The 20,552-nt window shown below is 44.6% G+C and overlaps 2 protein-coding genes across 7 annotated transcripts in view; one reads left to right on the top strand and one right to left on the bottom strand.

The window, feature by feature from the left end:
* LOC137517089 (E3 ubiquitin-protein ligase TRIM32-like) overlaps positions 1 to 4,905 on the bottom strand; it is a 169,748-nt gene extending 164,843 nt beyond the window's left edge. For 4 of the 6 annotated variants that reach the window (XR_011020542.1, XM_068234422.1, XM_068234414.1 and 1 more), the window contains exon 1: positions 4,770 to 4,905. The gene's annotated coding sequence lies outside the window, so the exon portion shown is untranslated. Of the gene's footprint in view, positions 1 to 4,515; positions 4,584 to 4,769 lie in introns of those variants that run through there. The other 2 variants (XM_068234417.1, XM_068234420.1) reach the window with 2 other exon arrangements.
* HACD4 (3-hydroxyacyl-CoA dehydratase 4) overlaps positions 4,618 to 20,552 on the top strand; it is a 46,509-nt gene continuing 30,574 nt past the window's right edge. The window contains exons 1-3 of the mRNA XM_068234423.1: positions 4,618 to 4,940; positions 8,893 to 8,996; positions 12,983 to 13,110. Coding sequence (XP_068090524.1) covers positions 4,729 to 4,940; positions 8,893 to 8,996; positions 12,983 to 13,110 — 444 coding nt within the window. The 5' untranslated portion in view covers positions 4,618 to 4,728. The remainder of the gene's footprint in view (positions 4,941 to 8,892; positions 8,997 to 12,982; positions 13,111 to 20,552) is intronic.

Below are 20,552 nucleotides of genomic sequence, written 5' to 3'. Positions count from 1 at the left end.
TGGGGGTTCTTGCCTTGGTACTTTGGACTGGTCCAATAATGAGTATTATGCTGGAGAAGACCGTTGTAGTGGGCACAACTCTGAAGGTCTCAGGTTTGACTGACCTGGGGGACTGGGTGTATTTAACCAACGCTCTCGGTGGGCATTGTTCTGGTAATCGCGGTACTCATGGGTATCACTTTGGAACTTGTTGTGCTGGTGGGCATGGCTTTTGGGGTTCTGGGGCTGATTGTTTCCGTTATGGTTTGGTCAGTTTAGGAAGTATGCCCGGTTGGTCTGCCCCGGCCGTTCTGAATTTTTTTTTTTGTTATGGATTTGTGGCAAGGAGATTCTTTGGTGTTGGAAAGACGGCTGGAAGCTGTCTTTAAGGGGCGGGGGTACTGTCAGAATCCGCTCTGTTGGTCTTGATTCCCTGGACTGTTTGGTTTCTGGCAGAATCTGCTCTGCGGGTCTTGATTCTCTGGTCTGTTCTGATGTGATATGTCTACCGTCGTGGGGTGGCGACTAGATTGGTAGACATTCACATAGTCTGTCTCTGTTCTTGCTTTCTTCTAAATTGCTACTTTGTTGTCCAGTCTTGCTTTAGTCGTGCAATCACTATCTGGCATCTGTGGCTGTACACAGGACTTATTCCTCTGTACTCCACAGCTCCATCTGCTGGTTGGAATTCCCCTCTACATATACTGGGTACTCTACTTCTGTGTCTAGGCGAGATTCCCATCTGCTTCAGCGTACTTGGTGTGCGCTGACTAGGGAAATCACCCGCAGAACGTTACAATAGTTCATATATTTTATACATTTCCATGGCTGGGACATGGAAACACTGTGTCATTGAGTGGAGACAATAAAACATTACATTTGTTACATTCTTAAACATAAAATATCTAAAAAAAAAAAAAAGTAGTAATGTTTATGACTAAGATAGATACAATTGTTTATCTCCTCAGTTTATTTTCACCTCAGGTTCACTTTAACCACTTCCCAACTGAGGGCTTTTACCCCCTGACCACCAGAGCAATTTTCACCTTTCAGCGCTCCTTCCATTCATTCGTCTATAACTTTATCATTACTTATGGCAATGAAATGAACTATATCTTGTTTTTTTCGCCACCAATTAGGCTTTCTTTAGGTGGGACATTATGCCAAGAATTATTTTATTCTAAATGTGTTTTAATGGGAAAATAGGAAAAAACGTGGGGAAAAAAAATATTGTTTTTCAGTTTTTGACCTTTATAGTTTTTAAATAATGCATGCTACTGTATTTAAAACCCATGAAATGTATTTGCCCTTTTGTCCCGGTTATAAAACCATTTAAATTATGTCCCTATCACAATGTTTGGCGCAAATATTTTAATTGGAAATAAAGGTGCATTTTTTTCAGTTTTGCGTCCATCCCTAATTACAAGCCCATAGTTTATAAAGTAACAGTGTTATACCCTCTTGACATAAATATTTAAAAAGTTCAGTCCCTAAGGTAAATATTTATGTATTTTTTTTAATTGTAATTTATTTATTTTTTTAAATTACAAAAAAAAAAAAATGGGGAGTGTGGGAGGTAAAGGGTTAATTTTGTGTGTTAAACTAATTTATTTCTATGTGAAAAATGCTTTGGATGTAGTTTTACTATTTGGCCACAAGATGGCCACAGTAACATTTTGTTTATGCGACCTGCAAGCGTCCGGAAGGACGCTTGCAGGAAGTAGAAAGAGGCTGAGAACTTTTTTTTTCTCCACAATGGTCGCGCTGCTCAGCCGAGCGGCAGCAGATCATTGCGGGGCTTAGATCAACGAACGGGAATGGATTTTCCCGTTCATTGATCTCTGGGCGAGCGGGCGGCGGCGTGTTTATTAGCGGCGGGCGGCGTGTTTACGAGCGGGAGCGCGGAAAGTACGTATTTCTCCGTCCCTGGGGGTTATTAAAGGATGGAAAAAGGGACGGAGAAATGCGTACGCGCGGGGGTAAAGTGGTTAAAGACAACCCCACTCATCAGACCTGCATGTTTAGGTTTGGTGTACGCCTTACATTTAGCTAGGGGTCCATTACCTCTTAATATGTATATTTCATGATGATTTCAATACTTGAAGGTGTTCCTGAATTGGAGTTCATATAGTCTTCTGCAACCATCACAAAGACTAAATACTGCGTCTTTGGGGAGGAATTACTGGTGGCTAAGACCCATTCAATTTCCATTTATGGGAAGCCTGCCTCTGCCTGTTTCTTCCCCGCCCCCATATGCAACATCCGCTCTTACAGCCTTTGAGAATCTTATCTTTGGGAGAAGGCCTGTATCTGGTGCAAGAATTACAATACTAGAGTCCATATGATGCACTGGGAGCAGTAAATAGAGTGCTGCACATGTATTTTGTATTGTCTGATCTCTTTATTTCTCTCACTTTGCTGTTAGTAGGTGATGTTTTTAACGTTAGCACTTTACTAGCCTGTTACATTTCACTCTCTCTATTTATATATATATATAAAGTAAAATACAAAAAGCTAAAATGTGTACACTTACAACATATCAATATCTCTACTCTCTATGGCCTGGAACCCACTTGCATCGCTTTTCTAACGCAGCGCACAGCAATTTTACCACTACTAACAGCGGGCGACCCACGTTACCCTATTTGTGCAATGTGTGTTACCAATAAAACGCATCGCATATATTGAACATTACCATAGCAACCACAGCCTTTTGTGCATCAGGCCCTATGTATCGTTACAGTAATTATGTTATATACTAGCTGATGGCTATGCTGTGCGGGGCAGGAGTGCCATCCCACCACATTTGCACACACCATCCTGTAGCATATGTCATATGATCAGTGCCACAGTCACAGTGGGGCAGGCCAGGAGGAAGGTGTACTAGTTAGATGGACACAACGTTTATTAGCCTTTCTCCAATTATCCACAATCTCCAGTGAGGTTTTCTGGGTCAGATTAAAGGTGGCCACTAACGGTCCAATTTCTAGCGAAAAATCGTTTGAGCGATCAGAAATTCTGATCGGATGAAAAATCGTTCACTACACCATCAACTAACCAATCATTGCTTTCTATCTATCACGACCACCAAGAAAATCCAAATTTTCGTTTGACGAAAATTCATTCGGGCGACATTTTTTTTCACTCGTTCACAATCGATTGTGTCCACCAATAGAGATTATTTACAACCAATCCGATCAGAATTTCTGATCGTTCGAACGATTTTTCGCTAGAAATTGGACCGTTAGTAGCCAGCTTTAGGATGATTTACATATGCATGTTGCTATGATACATGTCAGGACAAGAAAATACATCTCCCGCATTCCATTCAAATGAATGGCAGAACATCCAGGATTTAGACGTATGTGACAGGTTGCAACAAATTCACAAAGAACTTCTGTAAAGGGTTCAACTGTCAGTTGTTTGCTGTCCATTGCATTACAGTGCAACAAAGAAGATCCATTCTAAGCCCCAGCCAACTTTCCTGATTTTGTTACACATTTATTCATATCAATTATGTCACTGTTATTACCAATTCTATACTTTGTACCGATTTTGTATTTATATGTCTGTATTATTATGTACCACATGTTTTGTTTCTTATTTTATACAGCACCACAGACTATGTTGGTGCTTTATAAATCAATAATAATAATATTATATCTCTTCTACACAGCAGGAACTATGGTGTCTCGTTGCCGTGGCAACAATGCCAATGCATACCAGTCTCTCTGTGAGCATCTGCCTGCAACTATCAGCAGGGTCCTCCCTGAGGAAAAAAACGCCAATAATGGTAGACGCTCAGTATACTGGAATATATAACATGCACTAAAGGTAGGAACCAGTTCGATTTACACTTAAGGTAGCCATACATATAGCAATGATGGGCAGATTTGACACAAATTGAGACTAATCTCAATTGATCTAATCTGATTAGAGAGATATCTGTCGGAGGCCCTGCATCGCAGGCCGATTTTCGATCGATATCAGCTTGGCGGAGTACGCCGCTGCCTCCCTAATGTATAAATGTACATGTGTGCATTTATACATTGCCTGTCCTGTGTCGCGTGCCCATCCGTCTTCCGAATCCGCTGCTCTTTCATTAGCTGTATGCACACCAACGGCGCCACAAAAAAGCCACATGCTGTGCTCCAGCGGTGTGTATACCGCTAATGGTAGAGTGGCGGATTCAGAAGATGGATGAGCACTGCAACACAGGACATGTAATGTATAACTGCACACGTACATTGGGGGAACAGCGCTGGGCGTTTTGTCATTTTGTTGCCTGTACCAATATCTCTCACTGTTACCGCTATGCACCCGATCGACCATGGCGGCCCGACATCTTGCAGCATGTCTGATCGGCATGCTCGGCCAAAAATTGGTTGCATTGTCAATTGGGTATGCACTTGGTTGCACCAATTTTAAATTGATAATAATTATTGAATCTGATGTTCAGTCGGCCACCAAGTTGCTAGATGTATGGGTACCTTTAGTTTTGCCTACACAGCCGTCAAACGTCAATTGTTTATGTACTTCGCTATCTGCATCAGTCTGTCGCTTGAAACAAGTACAGACTCCCATCTTCCTCCATCCATCACGTGCTTCCAGCTATGTGAAAACAGAGAGCAGAGCTGCCAGGAGTCCCAGCAGCAGTGAGGAGGAAAGTAGGAGGAAGTGGAGTGGATTGTACTTGCAGGGCGTCTGTTGTTCCTCCTCCCTTTCTCCAGCATTGCTCCGGGTACATAGATGTGCAGGGGACTTGCTGCTTGTACAGACTCTCTGCTCACCTCTGCGCTGTGTGCCAGGCAGGCAGTGTACGAGCAGCCCCAGCTTCTCCTGAGGAGAGGGTCCCCGCTGGCGGATCGGAATAGGAGGACACTGGACGGGAGCCGGGAAAGTATCCGCACGCACGTGACAGCGCCCTCCTCACCGGCCGCTATGTCTGCCTCCAGCAACAGGTACAAGAGATCACACTACACACAGGCGCATTATGTCCGTGCAGAGAATGCTGGCCCAGTGCCAGCGACTAGCGGATCCTAAACACGGCACAAAAGCCACTTCCCTTTCATGTTCACTAGTATGAGCAGCATAGAAAAGGAAACACTCCTCTATAGCAAAATAGCTTAGTTAATTTTGCAGATTGCGGGTGGTTACTGGTTAGAATAGAAATAATGTACCCAGCATCTCATCAACAGCAATGACTCTATTGTAGCTGGATGTTTGGAATGCTACACAGATACTGGCATTCTAGTGTGCCTGTGGCATGATTCATGATGAGATAAACATGTGCATACAGTACTAGTCCTACTTAAAACATTTTTTTTTTACTGCAAAGGTGCTATAAATCACATAGTGGTGAACTAATACTGTACTGTGCAATTCTCCCCATTAATAAAACTTGTTGGGAGCCCCTCTTGTTATCTAATATCGGGTGGACCACTAGCTACCTATAGTGGGGGTCTATCCAGCAGTGTTGCTTGGGATCTTTTGGCCCCTAGTGCAAGTTTTACATTGGGCCCTGCAAGCATTCTATACATAATTCATATGGTGCAACTAAACCTGCCAAGGACATACACATTATGAGAGGTGTGAGCAGAGGAGGGGAAACAGTTTGTTAATGATTACCACTCTTTAAAGCATATAGAAGTGACCATTACCAGCATAGCCCATTGAAGAGCTAATCACTGTGGTTGAGGCAGTCCCTAGTGTGGTCACAACCTCTGCAACACCTACTGCTACGGCTAAATACCTATATTACGGACTACGTCTTGTTACTTAATACTGGGGGGACCTCTAGTTTGTATATACTATTTGGGGGGCACCTCTGACTACCTAATGCTACTTGGGGAGCACACTTGCCTATCTTATACTGTTGGGAGGTATATCTGATGAGGGGGTGCAAAGACTACTACTCTGTGACTTGAGCAGAAAAGCTACTTTATACTATCTAGTGTGGGGGATGGGGGTGTAAAGCAGGGCCGGGCCGAGGCATAGGCTGGAGAGGCTCCAGCCTCAGGGCGCAGTGTAGGAGGGGGCGCACAATTCATTCAGCTGTCATTCCTAATTGTGTTTGAAGCAGAAAGAAATAAGGCCACATACAGACATCAGACCATAGTCTTTGGAAAATGAAAGATCACAGACCAATCTTACCACCCTTCCTGTAGTATAAGAGCCATACTCTACACAGTGTTTTCTATGGAGCTGAACTCCACATCAGAAAAAAATCTTTGCAAGATGCTGCACCAGGGGCGCCTCTAGCCATTTTGTCACTCCAGGCGAGAAAACCTGTGGCGCCCCCCCCCACACACACACACACACAATATTATACTATAATGATAAAGGCTGCTCATCCCTCGCCATCTCCCTGGGTGACTTCTGTCACCTGCAGTTGTCCCCGAAAGCCTGGCTGCACTCCATCACGCATGTGTGGCTCGCCAGGCGTGCTCCCGTCCCTGTACTTGTACTGCGCAAGCACAGATCGTGCACAGGGACAGAAGCGCACCTGGAAGGGCCGCACATGTGTGACTGAGCGCAACTCGGCCAGGCTTTCGGGGACAATTATGGGTGACTGGAGTCACCCAGGGAAATGGCAAGGAACGAGCAGCCCTAAAGTGTTTAAGGAAGCCTACGGTAAGTATTGTACCAAAGACGCTGCTTGTCTCTGGACTTTAAACAACAACATTTCTTTGTTACAGCTGATACAAATCTTAAAATAAATCATCACTTGTTCTACTTCCTGCTTTCATGGAGGCATACATATTGTTAACATCCTGTGCTTTCTAATGAGCTTATCTGCTGTGGTGGCATGGCAGTCAGGTAACACAGGGAGGACCAAATTACAACTTGCGATTACTAATAAATGAGGGGGAATGAAACAGGCTAAATCTAAATACATACAGGGTGCATTTCTCCACATGTTCCTTCTGTCCTGTGTAAGAGTTCAGGTCCACTTTTTTTTATTGATACAGCAGTGATCACATCATCACAACTGTCTTTAGCCTACTAGTATGGGCTCGCTTACCTTAGCTGCCTCAGCATGCAGCCACTTGTTTGGGGGTCCGGGAGGAGAAGGGGGAGAGAGCAGAACACATGCCAAGGGGGGGCTCAGCAGGGGGCACAGACACAGTAGTCGTGCTCGTGGTGCAAGCTCCCTGTCCCCTCAGGCATGCAGCGCCGGCGCCAGCCAGGAGAGTCACGCTGGCTTCAGGCGGGGGGCGGAGTTAGAGGCGGCGGTCGCACACGCAGTAAACAAACTGCGACTGCTGCTAGGGAGAGGAGCGGTGGGCGGGCAAGGAGATTTGGAGGAGGTGGAGTGCAGTGGGCGGGAGTCGGGACTCTCCACCGAGATTCTATTGGCTGGGCCTGGGCGGGGGGGCGTCATAGAAGCGGCAGAGGCAGAGAGAGCACCACGTGGTGTAAATAAACCACGAGCGCCGCCGCCAACAAGCGCAGCTGATTTTAAGAGCGGCGACCAGCCGCACGCAGCCCCCTCCACAGCAGCGCGCCCCCCTCCCTTCATGCCGCTCCAAGCACCTGCTTGTAATGACAGCAGGTAAAGGCGCCCCTGTGCTGCACACACAGATTCTGTACAGACACAAAAGATCAGTATCTGCAAAAGATCTGTCCCTGCCAAAAATCCATTCCTGCAAATTGCAATGATAGTCTATGATATCTGCAGATCATCATACACACATGATTTAACTGACATTCATCTGCAGATCAGACAATCATCTGCAGATCTGAAAATCCATCCTGGTGGATCTGATCTGCAGATGAATGTCAGTTAAATCATGTGTGTATGATGATCTGCAGATCTCATAGACTATCATTGCAATTTGCAGGAATGGATTTTTGGCAGAAACAGATCTTTTGCAGATACTGATCTTTTGTGTCTGTACAGCATCTGTGTGTGCAGCATCTTGCAATGATTTTTTCCTGATGTGGAGTTCAGCTCCATAGAAAAGACTGTGTAGAGTATGGCTCTTATACTACTGGAAGGGTGGTAAGATTGGTCTGTGATCTTTCATTTTCCAAAGACTATGGTCTGATGTCTGTATGTGGCCTTAGAAAAGGAGATACATGGAAGTGACTACAAGCCAGATAACTAGAGATGAAGGTGTTGGGGGCCCTGGGGCGCCTCTTAGTCTAATAGCAATCAGTGTGTGACGGCTGAGGTGGAGGGATGGAGGGGCACACTTTGGCGTCTCAGCCTTGGGTGCTGGAGGACCTTGTCCCGCCTCTGGTGTAAAGGCTGCCTTATGCTACTGGCTTGGGGGAGGGTGTAGACAGGCCTGGCCCACCGCATGATGTCATGCACATGCCGCTTGTTGTAACCCCGCATAGCAAGGCCTGTTTTTAGCTGGCACACCACACTGCTGGTGCCGGTTTGCAATGTGAAACCAACCTCAGGGAGTAATCCATTCTGCAACATCATTTAAAGGAAAACTGAAGTGAAGTATATGGAGGCTACCATATTTATTTTCTTATAAACAATGCAAATTGGCTGGCAGCCCTGCTGGTCTATTTGGCTGCAGTAGTGTCTGAATCAGACCAGAAACAAGCATTTAGCTAATCTTGTCAGATTTGACAAATATGTTAGAAACACCTGATCTGCATATGCTTGTTCAGGGTTTAAGGCTTAAAGTATTAGAGGCAGAGGATCAGCAGGATGCTAGGCAACTGGCATTGCTTAAAATGAAATAAATATCGCAGCCTCCATATCCCTCTCACTTCAATTGTCCTATAAGAGGCAAACAACATAGAACAACACCTTTACACACTCTAGAGTTTCATCTGATTCTATAAGAAATTATCTTTTTGGCCAGGGAAAATCTAAAGGACGTATGTATCTTTGGGCTATTTGTTGGTAGCTAGGTTTCACCTAATGTGAAGTGTTTATTGTCGTTACAGATCCTGGATAAAGAATTATATATCCTTTTATTGTCTTTTACAATTCTGTGGTCATTCCTGGATATTTACCAACATGATTGCAAGACTTCTGTTCTTTGGAGAAGGTAACCATTTCAAACTAATGAATATTTGAAGGCTGTAAGACAAAAAGGAGAAGACAAACGAGAGCTCAATATAGCATATTATATTTGTATACCAGAAGGTATAGTAAATGACAAATTAAAGTTATACTCACAAGTCAATGTTACCTCCAAGGTGACCACTGTAAAGACAGGTAGGGAGAATAAACCCGACAAACTCGAGTAAGAAAGTTGCTCTCTGTAATTAGGACGGGGTTAACACCCCTCAACCAATAATGGACAATTGGTAACAAGACTTGGAATGCAACAGAGGCGTCAACAAATGTAAAATATATTCCAAGAGGTTAAAAAGGAGGCAGTGGAAGACTTACCTCCTGGTAGATGACCCTAACAGGCAATTTCATACAGACTTTTTATTTATTATTCTACAAAAACCTCGAAATGCGACATTTTTCGTGGGATGCAGCTGCTTCTTCTGGCAAAAGGGGAGTATCTGATCGGTGGTAGTAGAGGGTACTCGGAGGGATCCACACTGTGGTATACACTTTCATCCTCTTCTAACCTTTGCGCTGAGGAACCCATTCCTTTCAATACTGATAAAATGCAAGGTATAGTTCAAGTAAAAGTTGCACAGGGAAATATTTTTCTAAATAGATATATTTTAATTGGCATAAAAAAAATGTTCAGAACAATAAAAGGTGATATTAACAATTTTTTTTAGCAAATTTCTAAGCTACACTAGTCACAGATGTGTGTATTATTCAGTATTCATATATGTAACAAAACACACCGCTAGGCTCTGTAAAAAAAAACGAAAAATAAAAAAAATTTGAAAAATGTTTTCTGTGGACCCAATTGTGATCTCTCCCTTACACGGTTTCCACTGTCTCCATAATCATTTTCATTCCTCTTCTAAAGTGCTTCTAACATATGCTCTTAAAGGGAAGGTTCAAGCAAAATAAAAAAATGAGCTTCACTTATCTGGGGCTTCTACCAGCCCCATGCAGCCATCCTGTAAAAATTTACACATTGAACCAGTAACGCGTAAAAATGTATGTGTTAATGTTCCTGCACTAGCGGGAATGCGTAAAAATGTACGCAATGTGGCCCGCCGACCTCCGAGGTCGGCAAGCTGCCAGCGGGGGACTGGAGCAGCAGTGAGTGACTACGAGGGCACAGGATGGCTGCATGGGGCTGGTAGAAGCCCCAGGTAAGTGAAACTCATTTTTTTATTTTGATTGAACCTTCCCTTTAATCAGGATGGTAACAAGCGCTACTGGTGGGTATGAGTAGTCACAAGTGTAACTTCACCTGAGAAAAGTATGGAAGCATAACACTTTTTCAGTCACTCCAGTATGTACACCAGCATTAAAATTACTGACAAAGTAAATAACATTGCTTAATTGGTTACAATGCCATCAGTGCAGAAGTGCCCCTGCTGACTCTTGTCCTTTGGCTTACCTACAATTAGCTCCTGCATGTCAGAAATGGACCATGGCATAATAGAGGAAGGTACTGGGTAATTGTGCACCATGATAGCTATGTAAATAGCACTTTTACCTTAGAGCGCTAGGATGCCAGGTTTAAATCTCAGCCAGAAAATTGTCTACAATTCAGTGGTCCTCAAACTAAGGCCCGAGGGGCGAATGTGGCCCTCTGAGGCTTTTTTACCGGCCCCCCACACACAAATTGTATAACTTATAGATGCGGTCAGCATCAGCTACATCTTTAAATATTGGTGGTCCGCATATTGAATAGCTGTGCTGGCACCACCCATCCACTTGGAAGGCAAAAAGCAGTAATTCGCTGGTTTCCAATCAAATTCAAGATCAGGTGACACTGCTGTCCACTGCAGGTTGTCACCTGGGTATGCTTCACTGTCTTGCCTGCAAAGACTTCTACATCATTTTATGTATACTCCGGCCCCCCAGCAGTTTGAAGTACGTTGACCAGGCCCTCGACCCAAAACGTTTGAGGACCCCTAGTCTACGTCTATTTTCTCTGTGTTTATATGGGTTTCCTTTCACATCACAAAATTGGCTTTAGACTATAGTACAGATATATGATTATATTAGAGATTAGATAGTGAGTGTTACACAACGCTGGATATTGTTATAATTTTCTCATTGCACTCTGTGACACACTGCAGAATATGTCAGTGCTTTATAAATGAATAGTAATAGTAAAATAAGGTAGCCTGGTCTCAAAAATCACATCTTTGGCTTCTAACTTTCTTAGATTTCAATTGGTGGGATGTAACAGAACAATAAAACCCATTGGCCATCGACTTGCGATTTTGCCGTGAAGTCAATGGGAGTGTTTTTTTAAAAATACAAATGTAGCGCTGATGGATCAAAAAGCACTCTGCAGTGTGTCTTAGCCCTGGGGATTGTATTTACTGGAATTTCTGACTATTCTTCCAGTCAACTCAGGCACTGATGTTGGATGAGAAGGCCTGGCTCACAGTCTCCATTCTAATTCATTCCAAAGATGTTCTGTTGGGTTGAGGTCAGGACTCTGTGCAGGCCAATCAAGTTTCTCCACACCAAACTCACTTATGGGGCTTGATTCACAAAAGCGTGATAACTGCTATCACGGCAGTTATCACGCGATCTGCTGTGCGCAAATAACCTTTGCACACGTCAAGGATTACGTTCACGTGTAAATGAAGGTTTGCACGTGATCACGTGCAAATCTTCGTTTATCACGCAGCATAATCCTTTACACGCGCAAACCTTCGTGTGCGGCAGATCACGGCAGTTATCACGCTTTTGTGAATCAAGCTCATTATGTATTATAGGACTTTGCTTTGTGCACTGCTGCAAAGTCATGTTGGAGCAGGAAGGGGCCATCCTAAAACTGTTCCCACAAACTTGGGGGCTTAAAATTGTCCATAATATCATTATATCCAAAAGCATTCAGATTTCCTTTCATAGGAACTAAAGAACAAAGCCCAACCCCTGAAAAAAAACACCAACACCATAATCCCCCCTCCCCCCTCAAATTCAGATTTGACACAGTGCAGTCAGGCAAGCACAGTTATCCGGGGATCTGTCAAACCTAGACTCCTACATCAGATTACAAGATCAGAGAAGTGTGATTAGTCACTATAGAGAACATTCTCTACCCCCCAGGCAGCGAGCAGAGAGATCATGGAACAAATGAGGCTTCCCCTGTGGCCGCCCGGCCGTTTAACCTCTTAGGTTCCTGTTTGAAGATGCGGAGGGGCTAGTGAGGAAATCACCTAAGCAGGGCATGGGTAATGTCTCCTGGAAGGTATTCTAAGCTGTGGCAACTAAATAAAATGTTAAGAAAAACTAATGTACAAAAACAGAAGGAAGGGAGCACCGATCCAAAAAAGTGTATGCAGCGTGCCAAGGTCTCACCCCAGTGCCACCTGGGGAGCACAGTCCAATACAAGCAGAAAGACCGGCACCGCTGACTGTAAAAATAGCTAATTTCATGTGAAGTGGCAGCAGTGACAGACCGCTGTTTCGAGTTTGAACACTCTTTCTCAAACTGCTCATAGCCATCAACCATGGGCAGATTCAAAGCGAGCAGAGGCCGTATAACAAACAGTATATCTAAAGGGATGTCGGGATGCCTCTTACTATTGTAATGCTTTCTCTGTACGGAGAACAGCATGTAACAACAGAGACTCTTCTGCTGTTACTAAACAGGTTTTTGTCAATGTGCTTCTGTAAATTACCGAACCTCTACCGCACCTGTGAAAATCTTGATGAATTAACAAAAACAAAATCTAAAATACAGAATGTGGTATTTTAAGGACTTGGGTTTTTTTTTCTATCAAACAGCCTTTGATGAATTGAAGCCACATTCTTCTGAGTGGCGGAGGGGAAATTATGATTTGGGCTGCAAAGCTGAATCACAGTGAATCTCACATTGCCCCTAATGCAAGCTTCCCTATATGCCTCAGAATTAATAAACACTGGTCATAGAATAAAAGTCTTTATCCATATGAGATGTTTGTGTGTGTTTTTATTTTCCAGATTCATTTGCAGATACATTTTACACCGTTGGGTTAGTGATGCAGGCCTGCCAGTTACTGTCCATTCTGGAGCTGCTTCATGTTCTACTGGGCATAGAACAAAGACCTTTCTTGCCAAAGTTGTTACAGGTAAATATAATTCACCCTTTATTAGTGTTTACTCCATAATGACCCATTCAGATGTTTCATATTCGTGGTGAGCATTCCTATGTATGAGGCAGATATAGATTTACATTGCTGGTGGTGGTCACTTTTTTTATTTGGCCTCTGAAGCCCCATTGCCTTTACTGGAATGCCTAGTGGAGAGAAGCAACACCTCTTTCACCTTAAAGAGAACGTAAACTGAGAAGGATATGGATTTTTCCTTTTAAAAGTATACCAGTTGCCTGACTCTCCTGCTGATCCTGCGTCTCTTTTTTTTAGCAACAGCCCCTGAAAAAGCATGCAGATCATGTGCGCTAACTGAAGCCAGACTGGATTAGCTGCATGCTTGTTTCAGGTGTGTGATTCATCCACTACAGCAGCCAAAGGGATCAGCAGGACTGCCAGGAAACTGATATTGTTTAAAAGGAAACATCCATATCCCTCTCAGTTAAAGTTCCCTTTAAGATACAATCTTGCCAGTCTGTGAAATTGTGGAGAGTTGAAGTTTAGAAATATAGAACAAAATGGCCCATATGCAATTCAATTTTTCACCTGAGTTTTCTCCTAGGTCAGGGGTCTCAAACTCAATTTACCTGGGGGCCGCAGGAGGCAAAGTCAGGATGAGGCTGGGCTGCATAAGGGATTTCACAATCGTGGTGCATCGCCGCCTCTGCCCGCCCCTCTAACTCTTCCTTTACAGAGAGGGGCGGGGAGAGGCGGCGATCCGTGCGGCGATTGACGTCAGGAGGGGCAGAGCTGAAGCTGAAAGCTCTGCCCCTTCCAGGAAATGCCGGCGGATTGCCCCCCGGGCGATTTGGGGGCTCTGCAGCCCTCGTTTAGCGGCGGGGATGCGGCGGATTACTTGGGAGCACTGAAGCGAACTATACGAAGCTTTTGCCAGCGAGGGCAACAAAATATTGTATCGAGGGCCGCAAATGGCCCGCGGGCCGCGAGTTTGAGACCCCTGTCCTAGGTGATATTTTCACAGCTTGTAAATAAAATGCCTTTCAAACCACCAGCAAGCAAAAAAATACTTAAACATTTTATAGTACTTTTTCACTTAATTGTTAGTACTTTTTCCATTGTAATATGTTAATAAGTTATTTGAAATAGAAGTTGAAAAATTATCTCCTAGGAGAAAACTCGGGTGGAAAAGTGAATTGCATATGGCCTAATATATCCCATCCTACACTTAAAGTGAACCCGAGGTGAAAATAAACTGATGAGATAAACAATTGTATTTATCCTCCTACTCCTAAAAATGACTTTTTTAGCCACCCCAGGCTGTTATTTTATATTTAAGCATTTAGAAAGTAGATTGAATGCTTTGCTGTCTCTGCTCAGTTGCAGTCTATTAAGTGTCCATAAATGAAAAGTTTTATTTTTTAGGAATAATTGTATTATTGAACAACAACCATGTTCTCAATGAACCCAAAAAACTCATTAACCTCCTCGGCGTTCTATTGAGATCGCCAGGGAGGCTGCGGGAGGGTTTTTTTTTAATTAAAAAAAAACTATTTCATGCAGCCAACTGAAAGTTGGCTGCATGAAAGCCCACTAGAGGGCGCTCCGGAGGCGTTCTTCCGATCGCCTCCGGCGCCCATAATAAACAAGGAAGGCCGCAATGAGCGGCCTTCCTTGTTTTGCTTAGATCGTCGCCATGGCGACGAGCGGAGTGACGTCATGGACGTCAGCCGACGTCCTGACGTCAGCCGCCTCCGATCCAGCCCTTAGCGCTGGCCGGAACTTTTTGTTCCGGCTGCGCAGGGCTCAGGCGGCTAGGGGGGCCCTCTTTCGCCGCTGCTCGCGGCGAATCGCCGCAGAGCGGCGGCGATCAGGCAGCACACGCGGCTGGCAAAGTGCCGGCTGCGTGTGCTGCACTTTATTTGATAAAAATCGGCCCAGCAGGGCCTGAGCGGCAGCCTCCGGCGGTGATGGACGAGCTGAGCTCGTCCATACCGCTCAGGAGGTTAATATCAAAGCTGAATATTTTTGAAAGTAGTTTTTAGTTTGTTTTTAGTTTTAGCTATTTTAGGGGGATATGTGTGTGCAGGTGACTATTACTGTGCATAATTATTTAGCAACTTAACAAAAAACAAATATATACCCATTTCAATTATTTATTTTTACCAGTGAAACCAATATAACATCTCAACATTCACAAATATACATTTCTGACATTCAAAAACAAATCAGTGACCAATATAGCCACCTTTCTTTGCAAGGACACTCAAAAGCCTGCCATCCATGGATTCTGTCAGTGTTTTGATCTGTTCACCATCAACATTGCGTGCAGCAGCAACCACAGCCTCCCAGACACTGTTTAGAGAGGTGTACTGTTTTCCCTCCTTGTAAATCTCACATTTTATGATGGACCACAGGTTCTCAATGGGGTTCAGATCAGGTGAACGAGGAGGTCATGTCATTAGTTTTTCTTCTTTTATACCCTTTCTTGCCAGCCACGCTGTGGAGTACTTGGACGCGTGTGATGGAGCATTGTCCTGCATGAAAATCATGTTTTTCTTGAAGGATGCAGACTTCTTCCTGTACCATTACTTGAAGGTGTCTTCCAGAAACTGGCAGTAGGACTGGGAGTTGAGCTTGACTCCATCCTCAACCCGAAAAGGCCCCACAAGCTCATCTCTGATGACACCAGCCCAAACCAGTACTCCACCTCCACCTTGCTGGCGTCTGAGTCGGACTGGAGCTCTCTGCCCTTTACCAATCCAGCCACGGGCCCATCCATCTGGCCCATCAAGACTCACTCTCATTTCATCAGTCCATAAAACCTTAGAAAAATCAGTCTTGAGATATTTCTTGGCCCAGTCTTGACGTTTCAGCTTGTGTGTCTTGTTCAGTGGTGGTCGTCTTTCAGCCTTTCTTACCTTGGCCATGTCTCTGAGTATTGCACACCTTGTGCTTTTGGGCACTCCAGTGATGTTGCAGCTCTGAAATATGGCCAAACTGGTGGCAAGTGGCATCTTGGCAGCTGCACGCTTGACTTTTCTCAGTTCATGGGCAGTTATTTTGCGCCTTGGTTTTTCCACACGCTTCTTGCGACCCTGTTGACTATTTTGAATGAAACGCTTGATTGTTCGATGGTCACGCTTCAGAAGCTTTGCAATTTTAAGAGTGCTGCATCCCTCTGCAAGATATCTCACTATTTTTTGACTTTTCTGAGCCTGTCAAGTCCTTCTTTTGACCCATTTTGCCATAGGAAAGGAAGTTGCCTAATAATTATGCACACCTGATATAGGGTGTTGATGTCATTAGACCACACCCCTTCTCATTACAGAGATGCACATCACCTAATATGCTTAATTGGTAGTAGGCTTTCGAGCCTATACAGCTTGGAGTAAGACAACATGCATAAAGAGGATGATGTGGTCAAAATACTCATTTGCCTAATAATTCTGCACTTCCTGTATATTGACCCTTTCTCTCTCCCTCTGCTCTCAGAAATATGTAAAAAAAAGATGTGGTCTGCTAAGAAAACTTTTATGGCTGTCATTTGCTTATCAGTGATGTTTACTATATTTCTGACAAGGTGCTCACAAGACAGAAGCTGCAACTTCCATCCTTAAAGTTTAACTCTTTCAGGCAGCAAAATAAAATAAGTAAAGCACCCTGGTTATTAATATGTTTAGTACTGTATATACACGTTTATCTCATCATGTCATTTGTCGTCTCAGGTACACTTTAAACTTTTATTCATAAACCTTTCACAAATCCTCACTAGATTCTGACCCAGACAAGGGTACAAATAGATGTAGTCCAGGTTTGCTAGATAGATTGATGTTTTTTAGTGTTCTTCACTATGAACCAGCTTAAAGTGAACCTGAGATGGAATAAAGTAAAGAATCAATACTTACCTGGTGCTTCCTCCAGCCCCATGAACTCTGTTGTCTCCCTCGCAGTCCTCCCTTCCTGGTGGCTCTGTTCCTCTGTAATAGCTCCCGGTAATAGGGTTTCAGTTGGGCCGGCCGTGTGTACGTCCCTGTCGCGCTCCTGGCGCTGGGAGCGTACTGGACATAACGCTCCCGGTGATGGGGTCGTGTGCGTGGCTGGATCACGCACACGACCCGACTGGCGCAACTGAAGCCCTAATACTGGGGGCTATTACAGAGGAACGGAGCTACCAGGGAGGACAATGAGGGAGGCAACAGAGTTCATGGGGCTAGAGGAAGCCCCAGGCAAGTATTGCTTATTTGCTTTATTCCGTCTCAGGTGCACTTTAAGTAAATCAACCCCACAGAGTACATAGAATGTAGGTGTACAGAGACCAACAAAAGCAGCCCCATTCTCACGAGGCTATTTCTGGGGTCCGCTTTAGTTTGTAGCAGTTGGGTTGCTGGAAGACTTTAAAGTTTTAGTATACTTGTACTTAAAATGGTATGAAACTCAGCATTTCCTCTTTGTTCTACAAGATAATTTACAACATAAAATCTACTACCACAAAAAATTGTAGCAGAACAGCATTCAAACAGTTAAACAAAGCAGTTTGTTCTTCAGTGGAAAGCTCCTTTATGCTTCTGGCTGCATAGGAAGAGGAGATAACATTATCTTTTGTTTACATTCTTTTGCTTGCTACAATTAGTATCCAGCCAGCAGGTTGCTGACACTGACTGCACACATTGTAGAACCAGAGAGAGCTGAGAAGTGATCACTGGTTACATTATAATATAGAAATATAGCAGGTATGCTGTAAAATGCAATGGCAGCTTTCAGAGCAGATAAACTGTACTTTGGGAACGTGTGTAGACAGACAATGTTACTCGAGCACAAAAGTAAATATGATAACTGTATGGGTAATAACAAGTAGGGAAATGCATTTTTGTCAGAGCTTTATCCCACTTTAACCTGCTGGGCGGTCTGGACGAGCTCAGCTCGTCCAGTACCGCCGGAGCCTGCCGCTCAGGCCCTGCTGGGCCGATTTGGCTGAAATAAAAAGCAGCACACGCAGCCGGCACTTTGCCAGCCGCGTGTGCTGCCTGATCGCCGCCGCTCTGCGGCGATCCGCCGCGAGCAGCAGCGAAAGAGGGTCCCCCCAGCCGCCTGAGCCCAGCGTAGCCAGAACAAAAAGTTCCGGCCAGCGCTAAGGGCTGGATCGGAGGCGGCTGACGTCAGGACGTCGGCTGACGTCACTCCGCTCGTCGCTATGGCGACGATGTAAGCAAAACAAGGAAGGCCGCTCATTGCGGCCTTCCTTGTTTATTCTGGGCGCCGGAGGCGATCGGAAGAACGCCTCCGGAGCGCCCTCTAGTGGGCTTTCATGCAGCCAACTTTCAGTTGGCTGCATGAAATAGTTTTTTTTTTATTAAAAAAAAACCCTCCCGCAGCCTGCCTGGCGATCTTAATAGAACGCCAGGCAGGTTAAGAGTACATAAAAATGCTTGGCAATTGTACCCGATTATTATTTTTTATTTATATAGCACCAACATCTTCTGTAGCACTGTATATAGTATATATAGAGGAGAGCATTTATATAGCACCAACATCTTCTGTAGCACTGTATATAGTATATATAGAGGAGAGCATAGATATGAGAATTCAGAACTCTACAGAACTCTGTAGAAGCAGGGTATCCACCAATACAAGTATAAATACATACATAGTTGATGTACGGTTTGAGATTATACTTACATTATGGAGTTTGTCCCCTATTTATAATATTTTCATGTCTCTTACAGTATGTGCAGTGCACTACCCCATTTCCTACAATTTCAGAATGCTTTGGAAAATGCAAAGAAAAGCTGAATGGAAATTACATAAACTGTATTTAATTGAAAATGGTACACTTTTTTGGGAATGTTGCCAGTATAAAAACACATTTTTGATGTCCTCTCTGGCTCATCACTAGGAAGTCAAGAGAAAGCAGAAATGTCATCAAACTTGTTTTTTATACAAACCGCATTAAAAAAAACCAATAAAACGCTATACCTCTGCGTCACTCTTGACATACATTGTGCTCTTTAGATGCGTTTTGGAAAAATATGCAGCACGTTCTGCATTTCAAAAATGCACATTGCAGAATGTAAACAATTGACTTACATTATGCGCGTTTAACGCTACACTAGCATTCCTGCCTAGTGTGTTCCGATCTTGAAACATGTTGTTGTGTTGCATTCAAAATGAGCATATATTTTTCATAAACATTTCATGGTTTTTACATTGGATATGATATACAGGAATTATATAATTTGCAAATAAGGGGCCTGATGCACTAATGTACAGTAAAGTTGCAGTGCGCAGGGAGCTCTCTTGCATGCACAGTATGGAGCCGCCCATGGGTTTCCAAAGACTTCTGAAGCCTCTCGCAGCTGGGGATTCAAACGGGGGAGACATCCCTGGAACGAGGGGACTGGAGTGGAAGGCTCTATAAGCAGAGTTCCCCAACCCTGTCCTCAAGGCCCACCAACAGTGCATGTTTTGCAGGAAACCACACACAATCACAGGTGAGGTAATTAGTGTCTCAGCAGAGCTGATTACATACTTCTGTGTATTTATACAAAACATGCAGTGCTAGTGGGCCTTGAGGACAGGGTTGGGGAACACTGCTTATAGGATCCAGAGTTTCCCCCTCCATAGGTAAGTACCGTATTTTTCGCCGTATAAGATGCACTTTTTCTCCCCCAAAAATGGGGCGAAAAAGTCCCTGCGTCTTATACGGCAAAGGCAGGGAATCCTCAACTTCCGAACACCCGCCGATACGAGCCGCCGACCCGCCGCCATGTTGGGGATTCCCTGCCTTTTTGTCCGCCTCCCCCTTGCGTCTCCTGGTCCCCCGTGCTGCAGTGCATAGCCGCAACTTACCTAATCTATGCTCCCGCGGCGATGTCAGACCGCCGCGCAACCCCAGCTAGCCTCCTCTCCCTCCCCCTCGTCTCTCCTGGCCCCCCCGTGCTGTAATGTATAGCGGCAGCTTACCGTCCAAGTGACCGTGATGAATGCAGACATCGGTCTCCACGCTACTTCTCGCTCTTGTGTCCGGCTTGTACTGATCGTGTCATCAGTACAAGCCAGACACAAGAGCGAGAAGTAGTGTGGAGACCGCTGTCTGCATTCATCGCGTGCGCTTGGAAGGTAAGCTGCCGCTCAACATCACAGCACGGGGGGGCCAGGAGAGACAAGAGGGAGGGAGAGGAGGCTAGCGGGGGGTAGCGCGGAGGTCTGACATTGCCACGGGAGCATTGATTATGTAAGTTGCGGCTATGCACTGCAGCACGGGAGACCAGGAGACGCAAGGGGGTGGGAGAGAAGACATGCTGGGGAGAAGAGGAAGGACAGAAGGGGACACATGAAGTAGAAAAGGGGATGTATGGGTGACAGAAGGACAAATGGGGAGACCCACTGGACACATGAGGGGGGGGGGGGGTGGGGGCAAATTGGACACATAGGTAGACACACTGGACATATGGGGCAGACAC

The sequence above is a fragment of the Hyperolius riggenbachi genome, chromosome 1, assembly GCF_040937935.1.
Source record: "Hyperolius riggenbachi isolate aHypRig1 chromosome 1, aHypRig1.pri, whole genome shotgun sequence".
In the NCBI taxonomy this organism is placed as follows: domain Eukaryota; kingdom Metazoa; phylum Chordata; class Amphibia; order Anura; family Hyperoliidae; genus Hyperolius; species Hyperolius riggenbachi.
Note: the sequence above shows the minus strand (reverse complement) of the source record. Positions and strands in the feature narration are given on the sequence as shown.